Source organism: Rattus rattus, chromosome 5 (assembly GCF_011064425.1).
Source record: "Rattus rattus isolate New Zealand chromosome 5, Rrattus_CSIRO_v1, whole genome shotgun sequence".
Lineage (NCBI taxonomy): Eukaryota > Metazoa > Chordata > Mammalia > Rodentia > Muridae > Rattus > Rattus rattus.
The window spans coordinates 71,700,461-71,724,857 of record NC_046158.1 but is presented as its reverse complement, the minus strand read 5'-3'; the positions used below and the strand labels follow the sequence as shown (position 1 = coordinate 71,724,857).

General features: G+C 38.3%; 1 protein-coding gene across 1 annotated transcript; it reads left to right on the top strand.

The window, feature by feature from the left end:
- The first annotated feature begins 5,212 nt into the window (after positions 1-5,212).
- Positions 5,213-6,142, top strand: LOC116900488 (olfactory receptor 4X1-like). Its single transcript, XM_032902223.1, has one exon. The coding sequence runs from the start codon at positions 5,213-5,215 to the stop codon at positions 6,140-6,142; it is 930 nt and encodes a 309-aa protein (XP_032758114.1).
- Positions 6,143-24,397: the final 18,255 nt, after the last annotated feature.

Below are 24,397 nucleotides of genomic sequence, written 5' to 3'. Positions count from 1 at the left end.
ATGTATCTATGTATCTATGTATCTATGTATCTATGTATGTATCTATCTATCTATCTATCTATCTATCTATCTATCTATCTATCTATCTATCATCTATCTTTATCTATCTATCTATGTATCTATCTATGCATCTATCTATGTATCTATGTATCTATCTATCTATGTATCTATCTATGCATCTATCTATGTATCTATCTATGTATCTATGTATCTATCTATCTATATATCTATCTATCTATGTATTATCTATCTATCATCTATCTATTTATCTATCTATCTATTTATCCATCTATCATCTATCTTTTCTTTATCCATCCATCCCTATCATCCATCCATCCATCTATCCATGCATCCATCTATGCATCCATCCATCTATGCATCCATGTATCCATGTATCCATGCATCCATGTATCCATGTATGTATCCATCCATCTATCCATCTATCCATCCATCCATCTATCCATCCATCCATCATCCATCATCCATCCATCCATCCATGCATCCATCTACATCCATCCATGCATCCATGTATCCATCCATCCATGCATCCATCCATGCATCTATCCATGTATCTATCCATGTATCCATGCATCCATCTATCTATATATCCATCCATCCATGTATTATCTATCCATCATCCATCTATTTATCCATCTATCCATTTATCTATCTATCATCCATCTTTCTTTATCTATCTATCTCTCATCATCCATCTCATCTATCTATCCATGTATCTATCTATGTATCTATCCATGCATCTATGTATCTATGTATCCATGTATCCATGTATCTATGTATCTATGTATGCATCCATCTATCTATCTATCTATCTATCTATCTATCTATCATCTATCTTTATCCATCTATCTATGTATCTATCTATGCATCTATCTATGTATCCATGTATCCATCCATCCATGCATCCATCTACATCCATCCATGTATCCATCCATGCATCCATGCATCCATCCATCCATATATCCATCCATCCATGTATTATCCATCCATCATCCATCCATTTATCCATCCATCCATTTATCTATCCATCCATCATCCATCTTTCTTTATCCATCCATCTCCATCATCCATCCATCCATCCATCCATCCATCCATCCATCCATCCATCCATCATCCATCTTTCTTTTATCTATCTATCTCCATCTATCCATCATCCATCCATCCATCTATCTATCTATCCATCCATCTATCTATGTATCATCCCCCATCATCCATCTTTTTCTCATCCATTATCTATCCATCTATCTATCATCCATCCCCATCTATCCATCCATCCATCCATCCATCCATCCATCCATCCATGCATCCATGTATGCATCTATGTATCTATCTATCCATCTATCCATCTATCCATCCATCTATCATCTATCATCCATCTATCTATCATTTATCTATCTATCTATATCATCTACCTATCTATCTAATCTATCTATCTGATCTATCTATCTGATCTATCTATCTTTATCTATCTTCCATCTATCCGTCTATTTCCATCATCCATCCATCATCCCTCCATCATCCATCCATCCATCCATCCATCCATCCATCCATCCATATCCATCCATCTATCTATCTATCTATCTATCTATCTATCTATCTATCTATCTATCTATCTATCTATCTATCTATCTATCTATCTATGTATGTATGTATCTATCTATCATCTATCTATCCATTATCTATCTATCTATCTATCTATCTATCTATCTATCTATTTATCTATCTATCTCTATCTATCATCTATCTTTATCTATCTATCTATCTATCTATCTATCTATCTATCTATCTATCTATGTATCTATCTATGTATCTATCTATCATCTATCTTTCTTTCTCTATCATCTATCTTTATCTATGTATCTACCTATGTATCTATCTATGTATCTATCTATGTATCTATATGTATGTATGTATGTATGTATGTATGTATGTATGTATCTATCTATCTATCTATCTATCCACTTTACATCCTGATCACAGCCCCCTTCTGAGTCCACTCTTCTACCCTATGACCCCTTCTTTTCTTTTCAGAGAAGGGAAGCCCCTTCCCTCCATGGGTATGAACCTGCCCTGGCACACCAAATCATAGTAGGATTAAGTGCATGCTCTCCCTATGAGGCCAGACAAGGCAGCCCAGCTCAGGGAAAGGGATCTAAAGTCAAGCAACAGGGTCATACATAGCCCCGACTCCAATTGTTAGGGGACCTACTTTAAGACTAAAATGCGTATCTGCTACATATGTGTAAGGGACCTATGTCTAACCCAAGCATAATCTTTGTTGGGAGTTCAAGCTCTGTGAGCCTCGTGGAGGCTTTGGTTATTAGCCTCAGCACTACAGAAAGAAAAAGAAATAAACCCAAATTTTCTGAAGAGTAATCTTGAACCAAGATCTCCAAGTTTTAGATTCATAAACACTAACATACATTACATATTTCTTTGACTACTCTGTTTGCAGATATCAGTGATGAAATAAAACTTTTTTCTTGGAGTGACTATGAAAATAAACTCATTTTCAGACTATAAAAGATCTGGAAAATAAGATTAAGAATCAAAGCAATTAAATATTTCCAAGGTAAGTTCAGCCACTAAGCCTCTCCTGGGGATGTTCTTTGAGTTATCTTCAAACAGATTATGTACTCTGAGACTCTGTTCAGATTCCAGAGCTTCTTCCTTGTTGCCTTGGCTTCCTAAAATATTTAGTAATAGAGGACACAAGGATCACACCAAGCTGCTTACTAACATCTACTATGCTCAAATCTGTGTAGAGTGCTATAGAGGACATAATACATACTCTAAGTGCTTTCAAAAGCTTACAGTTTTGCTGGTGAGACCTGATGGATCCATTCAAACACATAAATTTTAGCTAACTCTTGGTGGCTAAGTGCTGATGATAAGTTCTGTGGTTCCAAACACAAATCTTACAAACGTGATCTTTTTTTCCTGGCAACAAGCTTATCTGACTCCAGAAATATGTTTTCTTTACTATCTACTCACCACTAAGCTATGGAAACAAGCTGTCTTAGTAGGCATTATCCCTGACAAGTGGCCCACTTGGATCACCATCATTGTTAATTTTCTTACTGTTACTATTTAAAAATTTCCTTTTCTCTTGGATTTGCTCCCCATCCCCCCACCCTGAAATAGTTCCCATCTCTCTTTCTGGTCTGCCTCCAGAATGCAGCCAGATTTGGGTCAGCACCAGAGGAGGAAGTGGGTGAATTACATACTCTTAAATAGTAGGTGTGATACCTCATTTTCATCCAAGTTCTATGTCATCAACCATGATATTAATTTTTCCAGAATTTCCCTCAATAGGATGAGAAACCCAAGAACATCCTTCCAAAACAGTAGCTTATGATTTTGAGTAAAACAAAGTGAAGGAATGTGTCTGATTAACCTAAATTTTCTGCAATTTATCTTTGGAGAAAAAATAGGAGAGAGGCAACAATGAACCAGGGCAGCAGGGCCAATGTCATCTTTTTTTTTTTTTTTTCGTGTCAAGCCAGGAGAGGAAGAGAGGAAGAGAGAGAGAGAGAGAGAGAGAGAGAGAGAGAGAGAGAGAGAGAGAGAGAAAGAGAGAGACAAAGGAAGAGAGAGAAAGAGGAAGAGCAGAAGAGCCAATGTCATCTTTATAACTACATAGTACATGAAGTTCTTAGACAGGAAATGCCACACAGGATGTCATAAAGTAGGTGTTGGTTCATTTGGTTGATCTGAAATGTTTTAAAGGAAGGTGTTTATTGGATCAGTTCAATTTAAGCTTCTTTGTGTGTCTCCAAAGTTTTATTAACTTCAAATCCTAGAAATATTCAGGTTGTTTACTGTCTGGAAAGAATGTGCACTTATCTTTAAGAGTCTTTTATTTTGTCTTTATTAATTAAGAATTTAGAATTAAAATTATGTAGACTTCATTATGTCATCATTGTTGTCTGTGTTTAACTTCTGTGATGATCCCATCGTGGAATTCTTTCAAACATTTTTTTTCTATTTCCTGTTAGAAGTTGTTGGTTACTTTATTGTTGTTCTACTTCAAATTAATTTAGCTTTCAGTTTTTAAGACGACTGCATTGCTCAGACACCTTACATATTAATAATTTTAAATTAAAGCCAACCTAAGGCAACTTAACCTAATGCAAACAAAAGCAGGGCGGAGAAGATGGGTTAGTTGGTTAAATGCTTGCCATGCACAAATGAAGATGGAATTTGTTCCTCAGCAACCATGTTACAGACAAGATGCGATGGTGCTGAGGAGGCAGAGATAGGTGGTTATCTCAGATTTGTTGGCCAGCCAGGCTAAGAGAATTTACAAGCCCCATGACCCTATGAGAGACACTGTGTCAAAAAAAAAATATAGGTGGCGCTTCCGAGTTCCCTCTTACTTCCACATATAGCACATGTACCCGTCAAGTCTGTGAATGGGTTGGTAGGATACTCTTGCACCAGAATCTTAGGATTAGATTCCTGAAGGTGGTGCTGACTAAACTCCTAAGTATTTGAACCCACTTTCACAGATGCCAGGAACAGAGTGATAATGTATATAAAACATACACAATTATGCTCCTGTACTTTATACTTTGACTTTTATTATGTTCAAGTTCAGGAGCCTGGCAAGTTTTAACAATTGTAGAATAATTAGAGTTGAGAAATTCTATCACTCATTGTAGAGCATTGATCTTATTCCAGTAGAGAGATGTTAAGTCATTATGAGTAGGAGATTCAGGCAGACTTTTTGAAGAATGCAAACAACAGTCACAGTTTGAAATTAGTGACCTTAGCTATTGGCTGAAACAAAGTCTCATGTTTCTGATCTCCAGAATAATCACTAATTTCCATATGGACTGCATTATGCATAATTTATTTCTATTTGTGAGGGTAGAGTACAGGAACTTCTGTGCTTTTGTACCACTACTTGTAGCCTGAGACCAATATCAAGGAGTAGATAATGGCTATTTTAGTCACTTGTGTCATGGAGTCCTTGATACAAGGCATGGGGGAGAGAGAGAGACAAGAAAGAGAGAGAGAGAGAGAGAGAGAGAGAGAGAGAGAGAGAGAGAGAATCTCAGAGAGAGACAGAGACACATATATAGAAAAAAATGAATAAGCTACAAAGCCCAAGGAAGATGCTTTTCATTTCTGAAGGAGTTCTGATTTTGCTTTCTTTGATTCTAGGCTTCTAGAAATTGATCTTAGAAGGATGGCAGCTGCAAGCAATGTTACAGAAATAATTTTCTTGGGATTATCCCAGAGCCAGCATGTGCAGAAGGTCATTTTTGTGATGTTTCTCCTGATGTACACAGCCATTGTGTTGGGCAATGGCCTTATTGTGGTGACTGTCATGGCCAGCAAAGGGCTCTCTTCCCCCATGTATTTTTTCCTCAGCTACTTGTCATTGGTAGAAGTTTGCTACTGTTCTGTCACAGCCCCTAAACTCATCTTAGACTCTTTGCTCAAGAAGAAAGTAATTTCCCTCCAGGGTTGCATCACACAAATATTTTTCCTTCATTTCTTTGGTGGCACTGAAATCTTCCTTCTGACAGTGATGGCCTATGACCGCTATGTGGCCATCTGCAAGCCCTTGCACTATGTCACTATCATGAACCAAAGAGTGTGTGGCCTCCTGGTTGGAGCAGCATGGAGTGGGGGTTTGCTGCATTCTGCTGGACAAACTTTCCTCATTTTCCAGCTGCCGTTTTGTGGTCCCAACGTCATTGACCACTACTTCTGCGATGTCCACCCAGTGTTGAAGCTGGCTTGCTCAGACACCTTCCTGATTAGCCTGCTAGTCATCATCAATGGTGGTTCCATCTCAGTGATCAGCTTTGCAGTGCTGTTAGCTTCTTATGTGGTCATTCTGCATTCTCTGAGGAGCCACACAGCAGAAGGACGGTATAGGGCACTATCTACTTGTGCCTCTCACCTGGCTGTGGTGGGTCTGTTTTTTATACCCTGCTCTTTTGTCTACATGAGACCCTGTATTACTCTCCCTGTGGACAAGGTTGTGGCTGTGTTTTATACAGTTGTCACACCTCTCTTGAACCCCATTATTTACTCTTTCAGAAATACTGAGGTAAAAAATGCCATGAGAAGACTTGTGGGGAGGAAGGTGACTTGGGAAGAGAAATAGAAAATTTAGGCAAAAGACAGACAGTATAGATTGGAGGTTGGGGATACCTCAGGTCCCATTCAGGTTCTACCTTTTAGACTTTTTGAAATTTCCATTTCTGCATCTTTATGGGAATAGAAAAAGAGCAAACGTATCTAGAATGAGCTATCTAGATATATAGAGTGAAGATCTCTAGAGAGAGAGAGATGGCCTAGAGCTACAGTGACCTTGTGGCATATTGGTAAGTATGGAGAAAGCAAACTTCTTCAGAACTCCAAGACAGTCTGGGAAGGTTGAGGAGGGAGATAAAGAAGTGGTGGCAGTGTTCATTGCTTGGAACTTTGTTGGTGTTCCATTAATATTCACTGATTAAATGAATGAATGAATAAATGGCAGTTATGGAAGATGAAACAATTATAGCAATTTATAGATGTTACATATATTACAGAAATACTATCTTTTTTAAAAAATATTTTAAGATGTATTTATTTTATGTATATGAGTTCACTGTAACTGTCTTCAGACACACCGGGAGAGGGCATCCCATTACAGATGGTTGTGAGCCACCATGTGGTTGCTGGGATTTGAACTCAGGATCTCTGGAAGAGCAGTCAGTGCTCTTAACCGCTGAGCCATCTCTCCAGCCCCAGAAATACTATCTTGAAAGCACTTTCTTATCTTGGAACCAAGAGTTTCCATTCCAGTGCTTCAACTGGAAGTTATGTAGTAATATAATATAAACAGAATTCAAATCCCTGCGAAAATAACAAAATTGTGTTACGTGAAAAAACATATGAAAGAATAAACAAATACTATAGGTTGTAAGTACCTGTGAATAATTGACTATAAATAAATTGTATTTAATTCAACTATGTAAGTGATACCAAGAATGAGCTCTATCTTATGGAGTGGGTCTTAAGTTCAAGCAGAATGTGGTTGTTTATATTTATGCTACAATTGAGCCAATCAGCAAACTTTTAAGGCTAGTTGCTAGTGTAGGTTTCAGGTATCACAGCCGAGTAAGACTATTACTCTTCCTGCCATCCCTGCCACTCCCAGTTAGGGTATACCTTTTAGCACTGTAAAAGTTAACTTGCAGGGATAAAGCTTTTATGTCTGGACAAATTCTCCACAGTACATGACCCAAGTATTTGGAGTCTTCAGTAATAGAGTTTTACCATCTAGTCTGGAAGATAACTAATGCAATGAAAATGAATTTTAATGATTAGGGTGGTGCCAATTAGACCTTGCTAAGCAGCAAATAAAAAAAAGGATCTTCATACACAGTTATTGGCCCTTTATTTAAATAGTAGTGGTATCTGTGAGAGGCATTGCTGCCTCTTTATAGTGTGACTTCTTTTAAGCTTTAAGGAATATATATGTATGACAAAAATCCCATGGGGGAGAGAGATGGACTCTCAGAAGTTCAGACAATCCTGAAAGTTCAGGGGAGACCACCACCTCTGTTCACATTCCTGGCTCAAGAGGAACCTGCCTAGAACCCTCAAGACACAGGAACCTAGGAGCAGTCAGGGACAGGATCCTTCTGGTCTCTGCCTGAGCCCAGAGCTGAAAACCAGTTGCTAGGAGCTCTGACACACCTGAGAGAAGAGGTAAGACCACCACTTCTGCTCAAAGGTACTCACATGGAGCCCTTCAGGACACAGGAACCCAGGAGCAGTCTGGGACAGGATCCTTCCAGTTTTTGACTGTGCCTGGTGTTGACCATGTGACACAGCTCTCTGTACCCAGATCCCACTGGGAAAAAGCAATCTCAAGGAGTGCTAACACACAGGCTTACAGGAGGGTCAAGCCACTGACCATACTACTTGATATCATCAGATATCAATTTTCCCACCAAAGCAAATACTGGATATCCCAATACACCAGAAAGCAAGATTTGGATTTAAAAATCACATCTCATGGTGATGGTAGAGGACTTTAAGAAGGACATAAATAATTCCCTTAAAGAAATAAAGGACAACACAGGTAAACAAGTAGAAGCCCTTAAAGAGGAAACACAAAAATCCCTTAGAGAACTACTGAAAAAAAACAACCAAACAGGTGAAGGAATTGAACAAAACCATCCAGGATCTAAAAGTAGAAATAGAAACAATAAAGAAATCACAAAGGAAGAAAACCCTGGAGAGAGAAAACATAGGAAATGGATCAGGAGTCATAGACACAAGCATCACCAACAGAATACAAGAGATAGAAGAGAGAATTTGAGAATAGAAGATACAATAGGAAACATTGACACACTGCCAAAGAAAATGTAAAATGCAAAAAGCTCCTAACCTATACATCCTGGAAATCTAGGAAATCCAGGAAATCCAGGAGACAATGAGAAGATCAAACCTAAAGATAATAGGTATAGAAGAGAGCAAAGATTCTCAACTTAAAGGGCCAGTAAATATCTTCAACAAAATTATAGAAGAAAACTTCCCTAACCTAAAGACAGATATGCCCATAAACATACAAGAAGCCTATAGAACTCCAAATAGATTGGACCAGAAAAGAAATTCCTCCTATCACATAATAGGCAAAACACCAAATGCACAAAACAAAGAAAGATTATTAAAAGCAGTAGGGGAAATATGTCAAGTAGCATATAAAGGCAGACATATAAGACATATAAGAATTACACCAGAATTCAACACCCCTTCATGATAAAAGTCCTGGAAAGAATAGGAATTCAAGGCCCATACCTAAACATAGTAAAAGCCATATACAGCAAACCAGTTGCTAACATTAAACAAAATGGAGAGAAACTTGAAGCCATCCCACTAAAATCAGGGACTAGACAAGGCTGCCCACTCTCCTACTTATTCAATATAGTTCTTGGAAGTTCTAGCCAGAGCAATCAGACAACAAAAAGGAGGTCAAGGGATACAGATCGGAAAAGAAGAAGTCAAAATATCACTATTTGCAGATGATATGATAGTATATTTAAGATCCCAAAAGTTCCACCAGAGAACTACTAAAGCTGATAAACAACTTCAGCAAAGTGGCTGGGTATAAAATTAACTCAAATAAATCAGTAGCCTTCTCACAAAAGAGAAACAAGCCGAGAAAGAAATTAGGAAACTTGACACCTTCATAATAGATCCAAATAATATAAAGTACCTCGTGTGACTTTAACCAAGCAAGGAAAATCTGTACAATAAGAACTTCAAGACTCTGAAGAAAGAAATTGAAGAAGATCTCAGAAGATGGAAAGATCTCCCATGCTCATGGATTGGCAGGATTAATATAGTAAAAATGGCCATTCTGCCAAAAAGCAATCTACAGATTCAATGCAATCCCCATCAAAATACCAATCCAATTCTTCAAAGAGTTAGACAGAACAATTTGCAAATTCATCTGAATAATAAAAACCCAGGATAGCTAAAACTATCCTCAACAATAAAAGGACTTCAGGGGAATCACTATCCCAGAACTCAAGCAGTATTACAGAGCAATAGTGATAAAAACTGCATGGTATTGGTACAGAGACAGACAGATAGACCAATGGAACAGAATTGAAGACCCAGAAATGAACCCACACACCTATGGGCACTTGATTTTTGACAAAGGAGCCAAAACCATCCAATGGAAAAAAGATAGCATTTTCAGCAAATGGTGCTGGTTCAACTGGAGGTCAACATGTAGAAGAATGCAGATCGATCCATGCTTATCACCCTGTACAAAGCTTAAGTCCAAGTGGATCAAGGACCTCCACATCAAACCAGATACACTCAAACTAATAGAAGAAAAACTAGGGAAGCATTTGGAACACATGGGCACTGGAAAAAATTTCCTGAACAAAACACCAATGGCTTATGCTCTAAGATCAAGAATCGACAAATGGGATCTCATAAAACTGCAAAGCTTCTGTAAGGCAAAGGACACTGTGGTTAGGACAAAACGGCAACCAACAGATTGGGAAAAGATCTTTACCAATCCTACAACAGATAGAGGGTTATATCCAAAATATACAAAGAACTCCAAGAAGTTAGACAGGGGAGACAAATAACCCTATTAAAAAATGGGGTTCAGAGCTAAACAAAGAATTCACAGCTGAGGAATGCCGAATGGCCGAGAAACACCTAAAGAAATGTTCAACATCGTTAGTCATAAGGGAAATGCAAATCAAAACAACCCTGAGATTTCACCTCACACCAGTGAGAATGGCTAAGATCAAAAACTCAGGTGACAGCAAATGCTGGCGAGGATGTGGAGAAAAGGGAACACTCCTCCATTGTTGGTGGGGTTGCAGACTGGTACAACCATTCTGGAAATCAGTCTGGAGGTTCCTCAGAAAATTGGACATTGAACTGCCTGAGGATCCAGCTATACCTCTCCTGGGCATATACCCAAAAGATGCCCCAACATGTAAAAAAAGACACGCGGCTCCACTATGTTCATCGCAGCCTTATTTATAATAGCCAGAAGCTGGAAAGAACCCAGATGCCCTTCAACAGAGGAATGGATACAGAAAATGTGGTACATCTACACAATGGAATATTACTCAGCTATCAAAAACAATGACTTTATGAAATTCAGAGGCAAATGGTTGGAACTGGAAAATATCATCCTGAGTGAGCTAACCCAATCACAGAAAGACATACATGGTATGTACTCATTGATAAGTGGCTATTAGCCCAAATGCTTGAATTACCCCTAGATGCCTAGAACAAATGAAACTCAAGACGGATGATCAAAATGTGAATGCAGATCGCCCTGAGAGACACAGCCAGAATACAGCAAATACAGAGGCGATGCCAGCAGGAAACCACTGAACTGAGAACAGGACCCTGTTGAAGGAATCAGAGAAAGAACTGAAGAGCTTGAAGGAGCTCGAGACCCCATATGTACAACAATGCCAACCAACCAGAGCTTCCAGGGACTAAGCCACTACCCAAAGACTATACATGGACTGACCCTGGACTCTGACCTCATAGGTAGCAATGAATATCCTAGTAAGAGCACCAGTGGAAGGGGAAGCCCTGGGTCCTGCTAAGACTGAACCCCTAGTGAACTAGACTGTTGGGGAGAGGGCAGCAATGGGGAGAGGGTTGGGAGGGGAACCCATAAGGAAGGGGAGGGGAGGGGATGTTTGCCTGAACCGAAAGGGAATAACACTCGAAATGTATATAAGAAATACACAAGTAAATAAAAAAAAAAAAAAACGTAAAGATTTAAAAAACTATATAAATAATAAAAAAAAAAAAAAAAAAAAAAAAAAAAATTAAACCAGGGTTGGGGATTTAGCTCAGTGGTAGAGCGCTTGCCTAGCAAAAAGGCCCTGGGTTCAACCCCCAGCTAAAAAAAAAAAAAAAAAAAAAAAAGACTTACACCAGACTTCTCACCAGAGACTCTAAAAGCTAGAAGATCTTGGGCATATGTATACAGACCCTAAGAGAACACAAATGCCAGCCCAAGGTTACAATATCAGGCAAAACTCTCAATTAGCAGAGATGGAGAAACCAAGATATTCCATGACAAAAACAAATTTACATAATATCTTTCCATAAATCCAGCCCTACAAAGGATAATAGATGGAAAACTCCAACACAAGGAGGGAAATTACACTCAAGGAAAAGCAAGAACGCAATCTTCTTGCAACAAACTAAAAGGAAGAGAGCCGCAGAAACATAATTCCACCTCTAACAACAAAAATAACAGGAAGCAATAATCAATATTCCTTAATATCTCTTAACATCTCTGGACTCAATTCCCTAATAAAAAGACATAGACTAAAGACTGGATAGGGAAAGAGGACCCAGCATTTTGCTGCATACAGGAAACACACCTCAGAGACAAAGACAGACACTACTTCAGTGTAAAAGGCTGGAAAACCACTTCCCAAGAAAATGGTCTGAAGAAACAAGCTGGAGTAGCCATTCTTATATCAAATAAAATCGACTTTCAACCAAAAGTTATCAAAAAATAATAAGGAAGGACACTTCATATTCATCAAAGGAAAAATCCACTAAGATGAACTCTCAATCCTGAAGATCTATGTTCCAAATGCAAGGGCCCCTATATTCATAAAAGAAACCTAACTAAAGTTCAAAGCACACATTGCATCTCACACAGTAATATTGGGAGACTTCAACACCTCATTCTCAGCAACAGATCATGGAAACAAACTAAACATAGACAGAGAAACTAACAGAAGTTATAAACTAAATGGATTTACACATGGAAGTTGAACAATGCTCTACTTAATAATTTAGTCAAGGAAGAAATAAAGAAATTAACGACTTTTTAGAATTTAATGAAAATGAAGGCACAATATACCCAAAATTATGGACAATGAAAGCAGTGCTAAGAGGAAAACTCATAACTCTGAGTGCTTCCAAAAAGAAGTGGAGAGAGCATACACTAACAGTTTGACCGAATACCTGAAAGCTCCAGAACAAAAAGAAGTAAATATACCTAAGAGGAGTAGAAGGCAGGAAATAATCAATCTCAATGCTGAAATCAACCAAGTAGAAACAAAAAGAACTATACAAAGAATCAACCAAACTAGGAACTGGATTTTTGAGAAAAATCAACAAGATGGATAAACTCTAAGCCAGACTAACCAGTCAGCACAGATACAGTATTCAAATTAAAAAATCGGAAATTAAATGGAAGACATAACAGAAACTGAGGAAATTCATAAAAATTATCAGATCCTATTACAAAAGACTATACTCAACAAAACTGGAAAATCTGGATGAAATGGACAATTTTGTAGACAGATACCAGGTACCAAAGTTAAATCAGAATCAGATAAACCATTTAAAAAGTCCCATAATCCCTAAAGAAATAGAAGCAGTCATTGAAAGTCTCACTACCAAAAAAAGCCATGGACCAGATGGGTTTACTGCAGAATTCTGTCAGACCTTCAAAGAAGACCTAATATCAATACTCTTCAAACTATACTACAAAATGGAAACAGAAGTAACACTGCCCAATTCATTTTTGAAACCGCAATTATGCTTATACCTAAACCACACAAAGACCTATAAAGGAAGATTACTTCAGGCCAATTTCCTTCATGAATATCAATGCAAAATACTCAATAAAAATTCTCATTCTCACAAACCGAATCCCAAAACACAACAAAAGGTTAATTTACTATGGTCAAGTAGGCTTCATCCCAGGGTTGCAAGATGGTTCAATATAAGGAAATCTTCAAATCATTCCATTATATGAACACACTCAAAGAAAAAAAAAACTATATGGTCATCTGATTAGATGCTGAGAAAGTATTTGAAAAAATTCAACACCCTTTCATGTTAAAAGTCTTGGAAAGGTCAGGAATTCAAGGTCCATATCTTAGCATAGTAAGATCAATATACAGCAAATCTTCATCTAACATCAGACTAAATGGTGGGAAGGTTAAAGCAATCCCACTAAAATCAGGGACTAAACAAGGTTGCCCACTCTCTGTCTACCTATTCAATGTTGAACTTGAAGTCTTAGCCAGAGTAATTAGAAAACAAAAAGAGGTCAAATGAATACAAATTGGAAAGGAAGAAGTCAACATATCACTATTTGCAGATGATATAATAGTATATTTAAGTGACCCCAAAACTTCTACCGTAGAACTACGAAGCCTGATAAACAACTTCAGCAAAGTGGCTAGGTATAAAATTAACTCAAACAAATCAGTAGCCTTTCTCTACTCAAAGGATAAACAGGCTGAGAAAAAAATTAGGGAAATGACACCCTTCATAATAGTACCAAATAACATAAAATACTTTGGTTTGACTCTAACCAAGCAAGTGAAAGATCTGTATTTCAAGAACTTCAAAACTCTGAAGAAAGAAATTGAAGATCTCAGAAGCTGGAAAGACCTCCCATGTTCATGTATTGGCAAGATTAATATAGTAAAAATGGCCATCTTGCTTAACGCAATCTATAGATTCAATGCAATCCCCATCAAAATTCCAAATCACTTCTTCATGGAGTTAGAAGGAGCAATTGCAAATTCACTTAGTAAAACAAAAAATCCAATATAGCTAAACTATTCTCAACAATAAGATAAATTTTGGAGGAATGGCCATCCCTGACCTCAAGTTGTATTACAGAGAAATCATGATAAAAACTGCATGGTATTGGTACAGAGACAGGCAGGTAGATCAATGGAATAGAATCGAAGACCCAGAAATAACTCACACACCTATGGTCACTTGATCTTTGTCAAAGGAGCTAAAGCCATCCTGTGGAAAAAGATACCATTTTCAACAAATGGTGCTGATTCTGCTGGAGGTCAGCATGTACAAGAATGCAAATTGACCCATTTTTATCTCCTTTTTCAAAGCTCAAGTTCAAGTCAATCAAAGAACTCCACATAAAACCAGATTCATTGAAATTAATAGAAGAGAAAGTGGGAAATAGCCTGGAACACAATGGCAGAGGGGAAAATTTCCTGAACAGAACACCAATGGCTTATGCTCTTAGATCAAGAATCAACAAATGGGACCTCATAAAATTGAAAAGCTTCTGTAAGGCAAAGGACACTGTCAATAGGATAAAATGGTAACCATCAGATTCTCAAAAGATCTTTACCAATCCAACAAAGATCTTTACCCTAGAGGGTTAATATTTAATATACACCAAGAACTCAAGTAATTAGACTACAGAGAATCAAATAATCCTAGTAGAAATGGTATAGAGAACTAAACAAAGAATTCTCAATTGAGGACTACTGAATGGCTGAGAAGCGCCTAAGGAAATGTTTAACATCCTTAGTCATCAGAGAAATCCAAATCAAAACAACCCTAAGATTCTACCTCACACCAGTCAGAACTGCTAAAATCAAAAACTCAGTTGACAACAGATGCTGCCGAGGATGTGGAGAAAGGGGAACACTCCTCCATTGTTGGTGGGATTTTCAAGCTGGTACAACCACTCTGGAAATCAGTCTGGCAGTTCCTTAGAACATTGAACATAGTACTACCTAAGTATGCAGCTATACCACTCCTGGGCATATACTCAAAAGATGCTCCAACATATAACTAGGACACATGCTCCACAATGTTCATAGCAGTCTTATTTGTAACAGCCAGAAGCTGGAAAGAACCCAGATGTTCTTCAACAGAAGAATGGATACAGAAAATGTGGTACATTTACATAACTGAGTGCTACTTACCTATTAAAAACAATAAATTCATAAATTCTTAGGTAAATGGGTAGAACTAGCAAATATCATCCTGAGTAAGGTAACCTAATCACAAAAGACCCACATGATATGTACTCACTGATAAGTGGATATTAGCCCAAAAGCTTGGAATAACCAAGATACAATTTACAGACCACATGAAGCTCATGAAGAAGAAAGTCAAAAGTGTGGATGCTTCAGTACTTATTACAAGGGCGAACAAAACATTCACAGGAGGAAATATAGAAACAAAATACAGGGCAGAGGCTGAAGGAAGGAAAGGCCATTCAGAGACTGCCACACGTGGGAATCCATCCCACATACAGTCACCAAACCCAGTCACTATTGTGGATGCCAAGAGGTTCATGGTGACAGAAACCTGATATAGCTGTCTCCTAGCAACTCTGCCAGAGCCTGACAAATGTAGAGTTGGATGCTCTCAGGCAACCATTGGAATGAGAAAGGAGTCCCCAGTGGAGGAGTTATAGAAAGGACTGAGATATCTGAGGGGATTTGCAACCCCATAGGAATAACAATTATATCAAACAACCAGACACCCCAGAGCTCCCAAGATTAAATCACCAACTAAAGAGAAACCATGGACTGACCCGTGGCTTCAGCTGCATATGAAGCAGGAGATGGCCTTGTTGGGAGGAGAGGCCCATGGTTCTATGAAGGCTTGATGCCCCAGTGTAGGGGAATGCTGGGGTGGTGAGTTTGGAGTGAGTGGGTTGCTGGGTGGGAGAGCGCCCTCATGGAAGCAGGGGATAGGGGGATGGGATAGGGAGGTTCTGGAGGGGAAACCATGAAAGGGGATAACATTTGAAATGTAAGTAAAGAAAATTTCCAATAAAAAAAAGAAAAGAAATGAAAAAATACAAACAAAATGTTGATGCTTCGGTCCTTAGAAGAGGGAACAAAATACTCACAGGACAAAATACAGGGAAAAAGAGTGGAGTAGAGACTGAAGGAAAGGCTTTCCAGAAACTGCCCCACCTGGGGATCCATCCCATATGCAGCCACCGAGCTCAGTCACTATTGCTGATGACAAGAATTGCTTGCTGACAGGAGCCTGATATAGATGTCTCCTGAGAGGCTCTGCCAGAGCCTTACTGATGCAGATGAGGACACTTGAAGCTAAGAATCAGACCAGAATGGAGGAGTTAGAGAAGGAGCCAAAGGGATTTGCAACCTCACAGGAAGAACAACAATATCAACCAACCAGGCCTTCTCTGAGGTCATAGGGACTAATCTACCAACCAATGAGTATAAGTGGAGGGATCTATGGCTCCAGCCACATATGTAGCAGAGGATGGTATTGTCTTGCATCACTAGGAGGAGAAGCCCTTGGTCCTGTGAGGGCTCATTTTCTCAGTGTAGGGGAGGAAGCCAGGGTGTTAGGAGGAAGTTGGTGAGTGGGAGTGGGAGCATCCTCATAGAAGCAGGGGGAGGGGAGAGCAGATTGGAAAGGGAAAAACATTTGAAATGTAAATACATAAAATATACATTAAAATATGTATGTATATACATAATTATTATGTAATGTATTTTAAGATGCTTCCACAGTAATAGTTTTCCATATGGCATTTTCAAATGTCTTTAGTGTTAAATTTTCCCTCCCCATACTCTCCTCTCCTCAGCCCTGCCACCTCCTATCTCATTTAACCATTTTTGTTCCATTGATATCCTTTTCCCCACCATACTATACGGTTTTAACTCCTTTCTTCTACTTTCTGTACATGGTTCCATACTAGCTTCTTGACTTCTACACACAGACACAGACACAGACACAGACACAGACACAGACACAGACACAGACACAGACACAGACACATACATACACACACACACACACAGACACACACACAGACACACACACAGACACACACACAGACACAGAGAGAGAGAGAGAGAGAGAGAGAGAGAGAGAGAGAGACTAAATAATCCAACAAAATAAAGAAAATAAAATAGCTTAAATATATGTAACTAACACATTGGTTTTCCTTGGTCCTGATTTTACTAACTAGTTTCCCTTCACACAGTCTTGATTTGGAATTTTCACTTAACTATTTCGAAGAGCCATGCATATACTTTACAATTTACTAATATAAATAACTTTTTTGTGAATATATTAAAATTATTTTATAATTTTCTTATGTGTATTGGTTGTTTCTATATTTTTTCATATATAGATGCTCATGTAATCCTTGTATGAAGAGGTTTCTCTGGCATATGCAGTTCAGTGTAAAGCTGCTCTTGAAGGGTATGCTTATTTCCTTAAAAAGTGACTGAATAAATATTCATTCGAACTAATGATGGTTGAAAGATTTCTGTTGTTGTCTACCCTTGCCAACACATGCAGACCATGAGTACTTTGTGCAGTTTAGAGTATATGTACAATGCATATTCTTAGGTCCCATGAGATGCTACAACAAGAATACTAGTTTGAAATAGCTCAAGCACAAATATTTATTTGTTACTGTTTGACAGCTCAAAGGGAGGGCTCCAGAAGATTAGATATCTTCCGAAGGGTTGTTTTATTACACAAGAATGCAGGTTAAGGGGTTGGGGATTTAGCTCAGTGGTAGAGCGCTTGCCTAGCAACCACAAGGCCCTGGGTTCGGTCCCCAGCTCCGAAAAAAAGAAAAAAAAAAGATCCAAGAATGTAGGTTAAATTGTGAATTGTATCTTGAGTATCCAGAGCTTTTGAGCTATGATCCACTTATCAGTGAGTGCATACCATGTGTGCTTTTGTGATTGGGTTACCTCACTCAGGGTAATATTTTCTAGTTCCATCCATTTAAGGTCATACCGTCTAATCTTTCTCAAACAGTTCTAATCCCTGGTGACTAAATATTCAAAAATATGAGACAATGGTGGCCATTCCCATTGAGATTGTCACAAATATCATTGGCTTCAATTTTCTAATAGACATAGACTGACAAAATGTATCATGAAATAAAATAAATTTTCTGTTGCTTACAAGAAATGCTCCTTTGTTTTAAGGACAGACACCACTTTAGAGTAAAAGGATAGACAAAACTACTTGGCTTAAATGGGACCAGAGAACAAGGAGGTTTTACTATCCCCAGAATTTGACAAAATAGACTTAAAACCAAAACTTATCTGGAGAGAATAAAGATACTTTATCCCAATCAAGGAAATAGTTAACCAAGAAAACATTAGTTTCCTAAATGTATATGTACCCAAACTCTGGGGTTTCCAATTTTATTAAAATTACACTAGTCTATTTATAGACACAGGTTAACATTAATCCATCAATAGAAGGTGATTTCAATATCTCACTTTTCCTAATGGACAGGTCATCTGGATAAAAAGATAAACATCAGAATTCATTGACATCATATACCAAATGCACTTAGTTGATATCTGCAGAATATTCGAACCAAGCACCCCTGCCCCCCCCAAAATAGACCATATCTGGGACAAAAAGATTTAAACCATTGGTTGTATCCTATCTGACCACAATAAGTTGACAGCAAAAACACCCTGTAGTAAAATACATAAAATCATGGAAGTTAAACCACTTACTACCGAATAGCAAATGGGTTAAAGAAAAAAATCAAGAAAGAAATAAAATCTTAGCAGTATTACAGAGCAATAGTGATAAAAACTGTATGGTATTGGTACAGAGACAGACAGATAGACCAGTAGAATAGAATTGAAGACCCAGAAATGAACCCACACACCTATGGTTACTTGATTTTTGACAAAGGAGCCAAAACCATGCAATGGAAAAAAGATAGCATTTTCAGCAAATGGTGCTGGTTCAACTGGAGGTCAGCATGTAGAAGAATACAAATTGATCCATTCTTATTGCCCTATACAAAGCTTAAGTCCAAGTGGATGAAGGCCCTCCATATAAAACCAGATACACTCAAACTTATAGAAGAAAAGTGGGAAAGAATCTTGAATACATGGGCACTGGGGGAAATTTCCTGAACAGAACACCAATGGCTTATGCTCTAAGATCAAGAATCGACAAAGGGGACCCCATAAAACTGCAAAGCTTCTGTAAGACAAAGGACATTGTCATTAGAACAAAACAACCAACAGATTGGGAAAAGATCTTTACCAATCCTACAACTGAGAGAAGACTAATATCCAAAATATACAAAGAACTCATGAAGTTAGACTCCAGAGAGACAAATAACCCTGTTAAAAAATGGGGTACAGAGCTAAACAAAGAATTCAGCTGAGGAATATGGAATGGCTGAGAAGCACCCAAAGAAAATTTCAACATCCTTAGTCATCAGGGAAATGCAAATCAAAACAACCCTGAGATTCCACCTCACACCAGTCAGAGTGGCTAAGACTAAAAACTAGTGATGGCAGATGCTGGTGAGGATTTGGAGAAAGAGGAACACTCTTTTAGAGTTGGTGCGATTGCAAGTCAGTGTTTGAGACTCTTCCCCACTTTTTCTTCTATTAGTTTGAGTGTGTCTGGTTTGATGTTGAGGTCCTTGATCCACTTGGACTTAAGCTTTGTATAGGGTGATAAGACTGGATCAATTTGCATTCTTCTACATGCTGACTTCCAGTTGAACCGGCACCATTTATTGAAAATGCTATTTTTTTCCATTGGAAATCAGTCTGGAGGTTCTTCAGAAAATTGGACAATGCACTAGCTGAGGACCCAGCTATACTCTTCTGGGCATATATCCAACACACAACAAAGACACATGCTCCACTATGTTCATAGCAGCCGTATTTATAATAGCCAGAAGCTGGGAAGAACCCAGATGCCCTTCAGCAGAGGAATGGATACAGAAAATGTGGTACATCTTCACGATGGAGTACAACTCAGCTATCAAAAAACAATGATTTCGGGGTTGGGGATTTAGCTCAGTGGTAGAGCACTTGCCTAGTAAGCTCAAGACCCTGGGTTCGGTTCTCAGCTCCAAAAAACAAAAACAAAAACAAACAAACAAACCATGACTTCATGAAATTCATAGGCAAATGGACAGAACTAGGAAATATCATTCTGAGTGAGGTAACCTAATCACAGAAAAATACACATGGTATGCACTCATTGATAAGTGCATATTAGCCCAAATGCTCGAATTACCCAAGATGCAATGCATTGACCACATGAGACTCAAGTAGGATGACCAAAATGTGGATGCTTCACTCTTTCTTTATTTTTTACTTATTTTTTTTTCGGAGCTGGGGACCGAGCCCAGGGCCTTGCGCTTGCTAGGCAAGCGCTCTACCACTGAGCTAAATCCCCAACCCCACTCTTTCTTTAAAACGGGAACAAAAATATCCATAGAAGGGGATAGGGAGGCAAAGTTTAGAGCAGAGACTGAAGGAACGGCCATTCAGAGCCTGCCCCACATATGGCCCATATGTATATATATACAGCCACCAAAACTAGATAAGATTGATGAAGCTAAGAAGTACATGCTGACAGGAACCAGATATAGATCTCTCCTGAGAGACACAGGCAGAACATGTCGAATACAGAGACGAACGCTAGCAGCAAACCACTGACCTGAGAACGGGATCCCTGTTGGAGGAATTAGAGAAGGGACTGAAAGAGCTGAAGGGGTTTGTAACCACATAAGAACAACAATGCCAACCAATCAGAGCTTCCAGGGACTAAACCACTACCCAAAGACTATACACGGACTGACCCTCAGCTCCAACTGTATGTGTAGCAGTGGATAACCTTGTTGGGGCATCAGTGGAAGGGGAAGCCCTTGGTTCTGCCAAGGTTGGACCCGCACTGTAGGGGATTGTTGGGAGGGGTAAGGGGGTGTGGATGGGGAGGGCAATACTCTTATAGAAGGGAAGGGGGAGAGGTTAGGGGGTTGATGGAAGGAAACCCGAAAAGGGAATAACATTGAAATGTAAATAAGAAATACCCAATTTAATAAAGATGAAAACAAAAACCATAAACGCAACAAGAGTGAATAGACATGTGCTTCTTCTCTTTGATAATAACAGTATACACATGATCACTATCTGCCAAGATCTCAAATAATATGTCATGTAATAAATTTATATTCCTTAAATCCCAACCCCCCCAAGAAGCCCTTGGTCCTGCCAAGACTGAACCCCCAGTGAACGTGATTGTTGGGGGAAGGGCGGTAATGAGGGGAGGACAGGGAGGAGAACACCCATATAGAAGGGGAGGGGGAGGTGTTAGGGGCATGTTGTCCCGGAAACCGGGAAAGGGAATAACAATCGAAATGTAAATAAGAAATAACTAAGTTAATAAAGATGAAAAACAAACAAACAAACAAAAGATGATTACCTGAACACCCCCCTCCCCAAATGACATAAAATCTTCCTGGCAGTAAGTAAAAATAAAACATACAAAAAAGGCTGGGACAGATTTAAAGCATTTCTATGAGGAAATTTTATTCACTAAGTGACTACATTAAAAATCAGAAAGAGTACAAATATGTAATTTAATGTTGAAACTCACAATTTACACCAAATTTAAGCCCTGTTGGCAGCAAGAAATCAAAAACACCAGATAGAAACAAATGGAATAGACATAAAGAAAATATTATAAAGAACCCAATAAATCTAAAACACAGTTCTTTGAGAAAATAAACAAGATTAAGAAGCTATTGTTTCATAGGGGAATGTAAGGGCAGGGAGGCAGGAAGGGGTAGATGGTTGGGTAGGGGAATACTCTCATAGAAGAAGGGGGAAGGGGAGTGGGATAGCGGGTGTATGGATGGAAACTGGGAAAGGGATAACATTTGAAATGTAAATAATAAATCTAATAAAAAAATAAGCTATTGTCTCCACTACTCAAAAGGGAGGGAGGGAGGAAGGAGGGAAAAAGAGGAGAGAGAGAGAGAGAGAGAGAGAGAGAGAGAGAGAGAGAGAGGGAGGGAGGGAGGGAGAGAGAGGAGAGAGAGAGGGAGGGAGGAGGAGACTCAAATTCTGGAATCAGAAATGAGCAGGGAAACATTACAAAGGCAGGCCATTTGTCTCTGATGACCTAGGCTAAAAAAATTGCTCAACAATATACTTGAATACAGAATAAAGACAAAATCAAAAAGATTATACACTGTGACCAAGTAGGTTTTAATCCTGAAATTCAGAGATGATTAAACATACACATGTCAAGAAATATAAAAAAAACATATAAATGGACTTCAGAAATCACATGATTTCTTAAATAGATGCAGAAAAATTGTAACAACATATTGGATTTGCAAAATCCACCAATATGGCTTCATGATAAAAGTGCTAGAGAATTTAGGGCTAGAGCGTACATACATCAAGGCATTAAAAAGCTATGTGAGAAACCCACAGTCAGCATCATTCTAAATGGAGAAAAAACTTGAAGGATTCCCAGTGAAATCAATAATGTTTACTATTCTCCATACTTTCTCAATAATGTACTTGAAATACTAGCTGAAGTAATAAGGCAAAAGAAGGAAATTAAAGGGATAGAAATAGTAAAAAAAAAAAAAATCAATCTTTCCCTATTTGCAGATGCTATGTGGCTATACATTAGAGACCCCCAATTCATCAGTGTGGCAAGGATAAAAAAAAAAAACCAACCCATCAACTTATGTGTCAATAGATTTTCTCTATACCAACAGAAAAAGTACAGAGAAGGAGATCACAACATACCTCCATTTACAACAACCTCAAAGAAAATGAGATAGATAGGAATACATCTAACTAAGGAAGTAAAAGACCTCTATAAAGAAAACTTTAATCCTGTGAAGAAATAGATAAGGAAAGACAGTAAAAAAAAAAAAAAAAAAAAAAATAAAAAAATATTCCCATGCTCATGAACTAGTGAAATTAACTTTATGAAAATAAACATCTTATTAAAAGTTATTTATAGAATTAAATACAATCCCAATCAAAATCAAAGTCCCACATTATTCTTTACAAAATAGAAAAAAAAAAAACTGTACTAAAATTCATGTGGAACCACAAAGACTCTGTGTTGTGGTTTGCCCTGGAGTTATCTGTATTTTGATGCTAATTCCACTGCCCCAAGCACAGCTGCCTCAGTCAGTACTCAGGAATCAGGTGACTTCACCAGAACCTTCTCCCCATTGAATTTGTAAAGTACAGGTGAGGGGCAGGTACAGGATAGAAGGAGGCCTGTCATTGGAGGAGAAGGAAGGATGGGCGGGAGAGAAGTTTGAAGGACAGGAGACTAGAAGAGAAAGGAAGAGACAGGAGGGAGACAGAGGGGGAGAAGCAGTGGTAGGGCAATGGAGGGTGATGTGAAGATCTTGCTCTGTGTATTTACAGGTTGTTATCAATGTTCCTAATGGATGGTACCAGGCTTTGTATGTTTAAGTGGGCAATTATATCTTATCAATTGGATCTAAGATTATTGTGTTGTGTGTTCTTTTATGTGACAGTTTGAGTGTAGGAAAGTGTGCAGCGGCAGGAGACACTGGGCCGCAGAGGAGTTGGGATGTGTTTCTGCCAAGATATCTAGAAGATATCATGGGGCACTGTGGTGCTGGACCTAGCGGGGTAAAAAACACCGATACTTTTTTTATTTTTATAGTTTTACAACAACAACTCTGGATAGCAAAAACAATCCTGAGCAGAAAGAATAATGCTAGAAAGCTTACCATTTCAGACCTTAAGATATATTACAAATTTATACTGATGAAAACAATATCCTATTGACAGAAAAGTAGGCATATAAATAAATGAAACAAAACTGAAGACCCAACACAACATTGCACAAAGATGCTAAAATAATAAATCTTTAATACACATAATGCTATGTATAAGTAAACCTACATACTTTTAATGAAATTTTCCTTTCTTTAAAATTGAAAATAGTTTTTTTTCAAATAATATTTTGTGATTTCTGGTTCCCCTCTTTCTATCTCCCCATTTATCCCCATTTTCTGTTCTTTTCTGTCTTTTGTTTGAAAACAAACAGGGATCTAAGGAATAATAATTAAATAGATTAAGAAAAAAACAAAATGGAAAGAGCTAAAGTAAAAGCTCATATCTCGTCTGAAGATGCTCTTTCTAAGACTTCAAAGAGTACCTAACAACCTCCTCCCCACCAATTCCAGACATGAGATCCCTCTTTTGAGTTGTTGGCCAGGGCTTTACAACTGATCCAAGAGATGCCCCCAAACAAACAGGACATTACTCTT

What these genes read in the sequence shown, in the direction of transcription:
- LOC116900488 (XM_032902223.1), top strand. Translation starts at nt 5,213, where the DNA reads ATGGCAGCTGCAAGCAATGTTACAGAAATAATTTTCTTGGGATTATCC.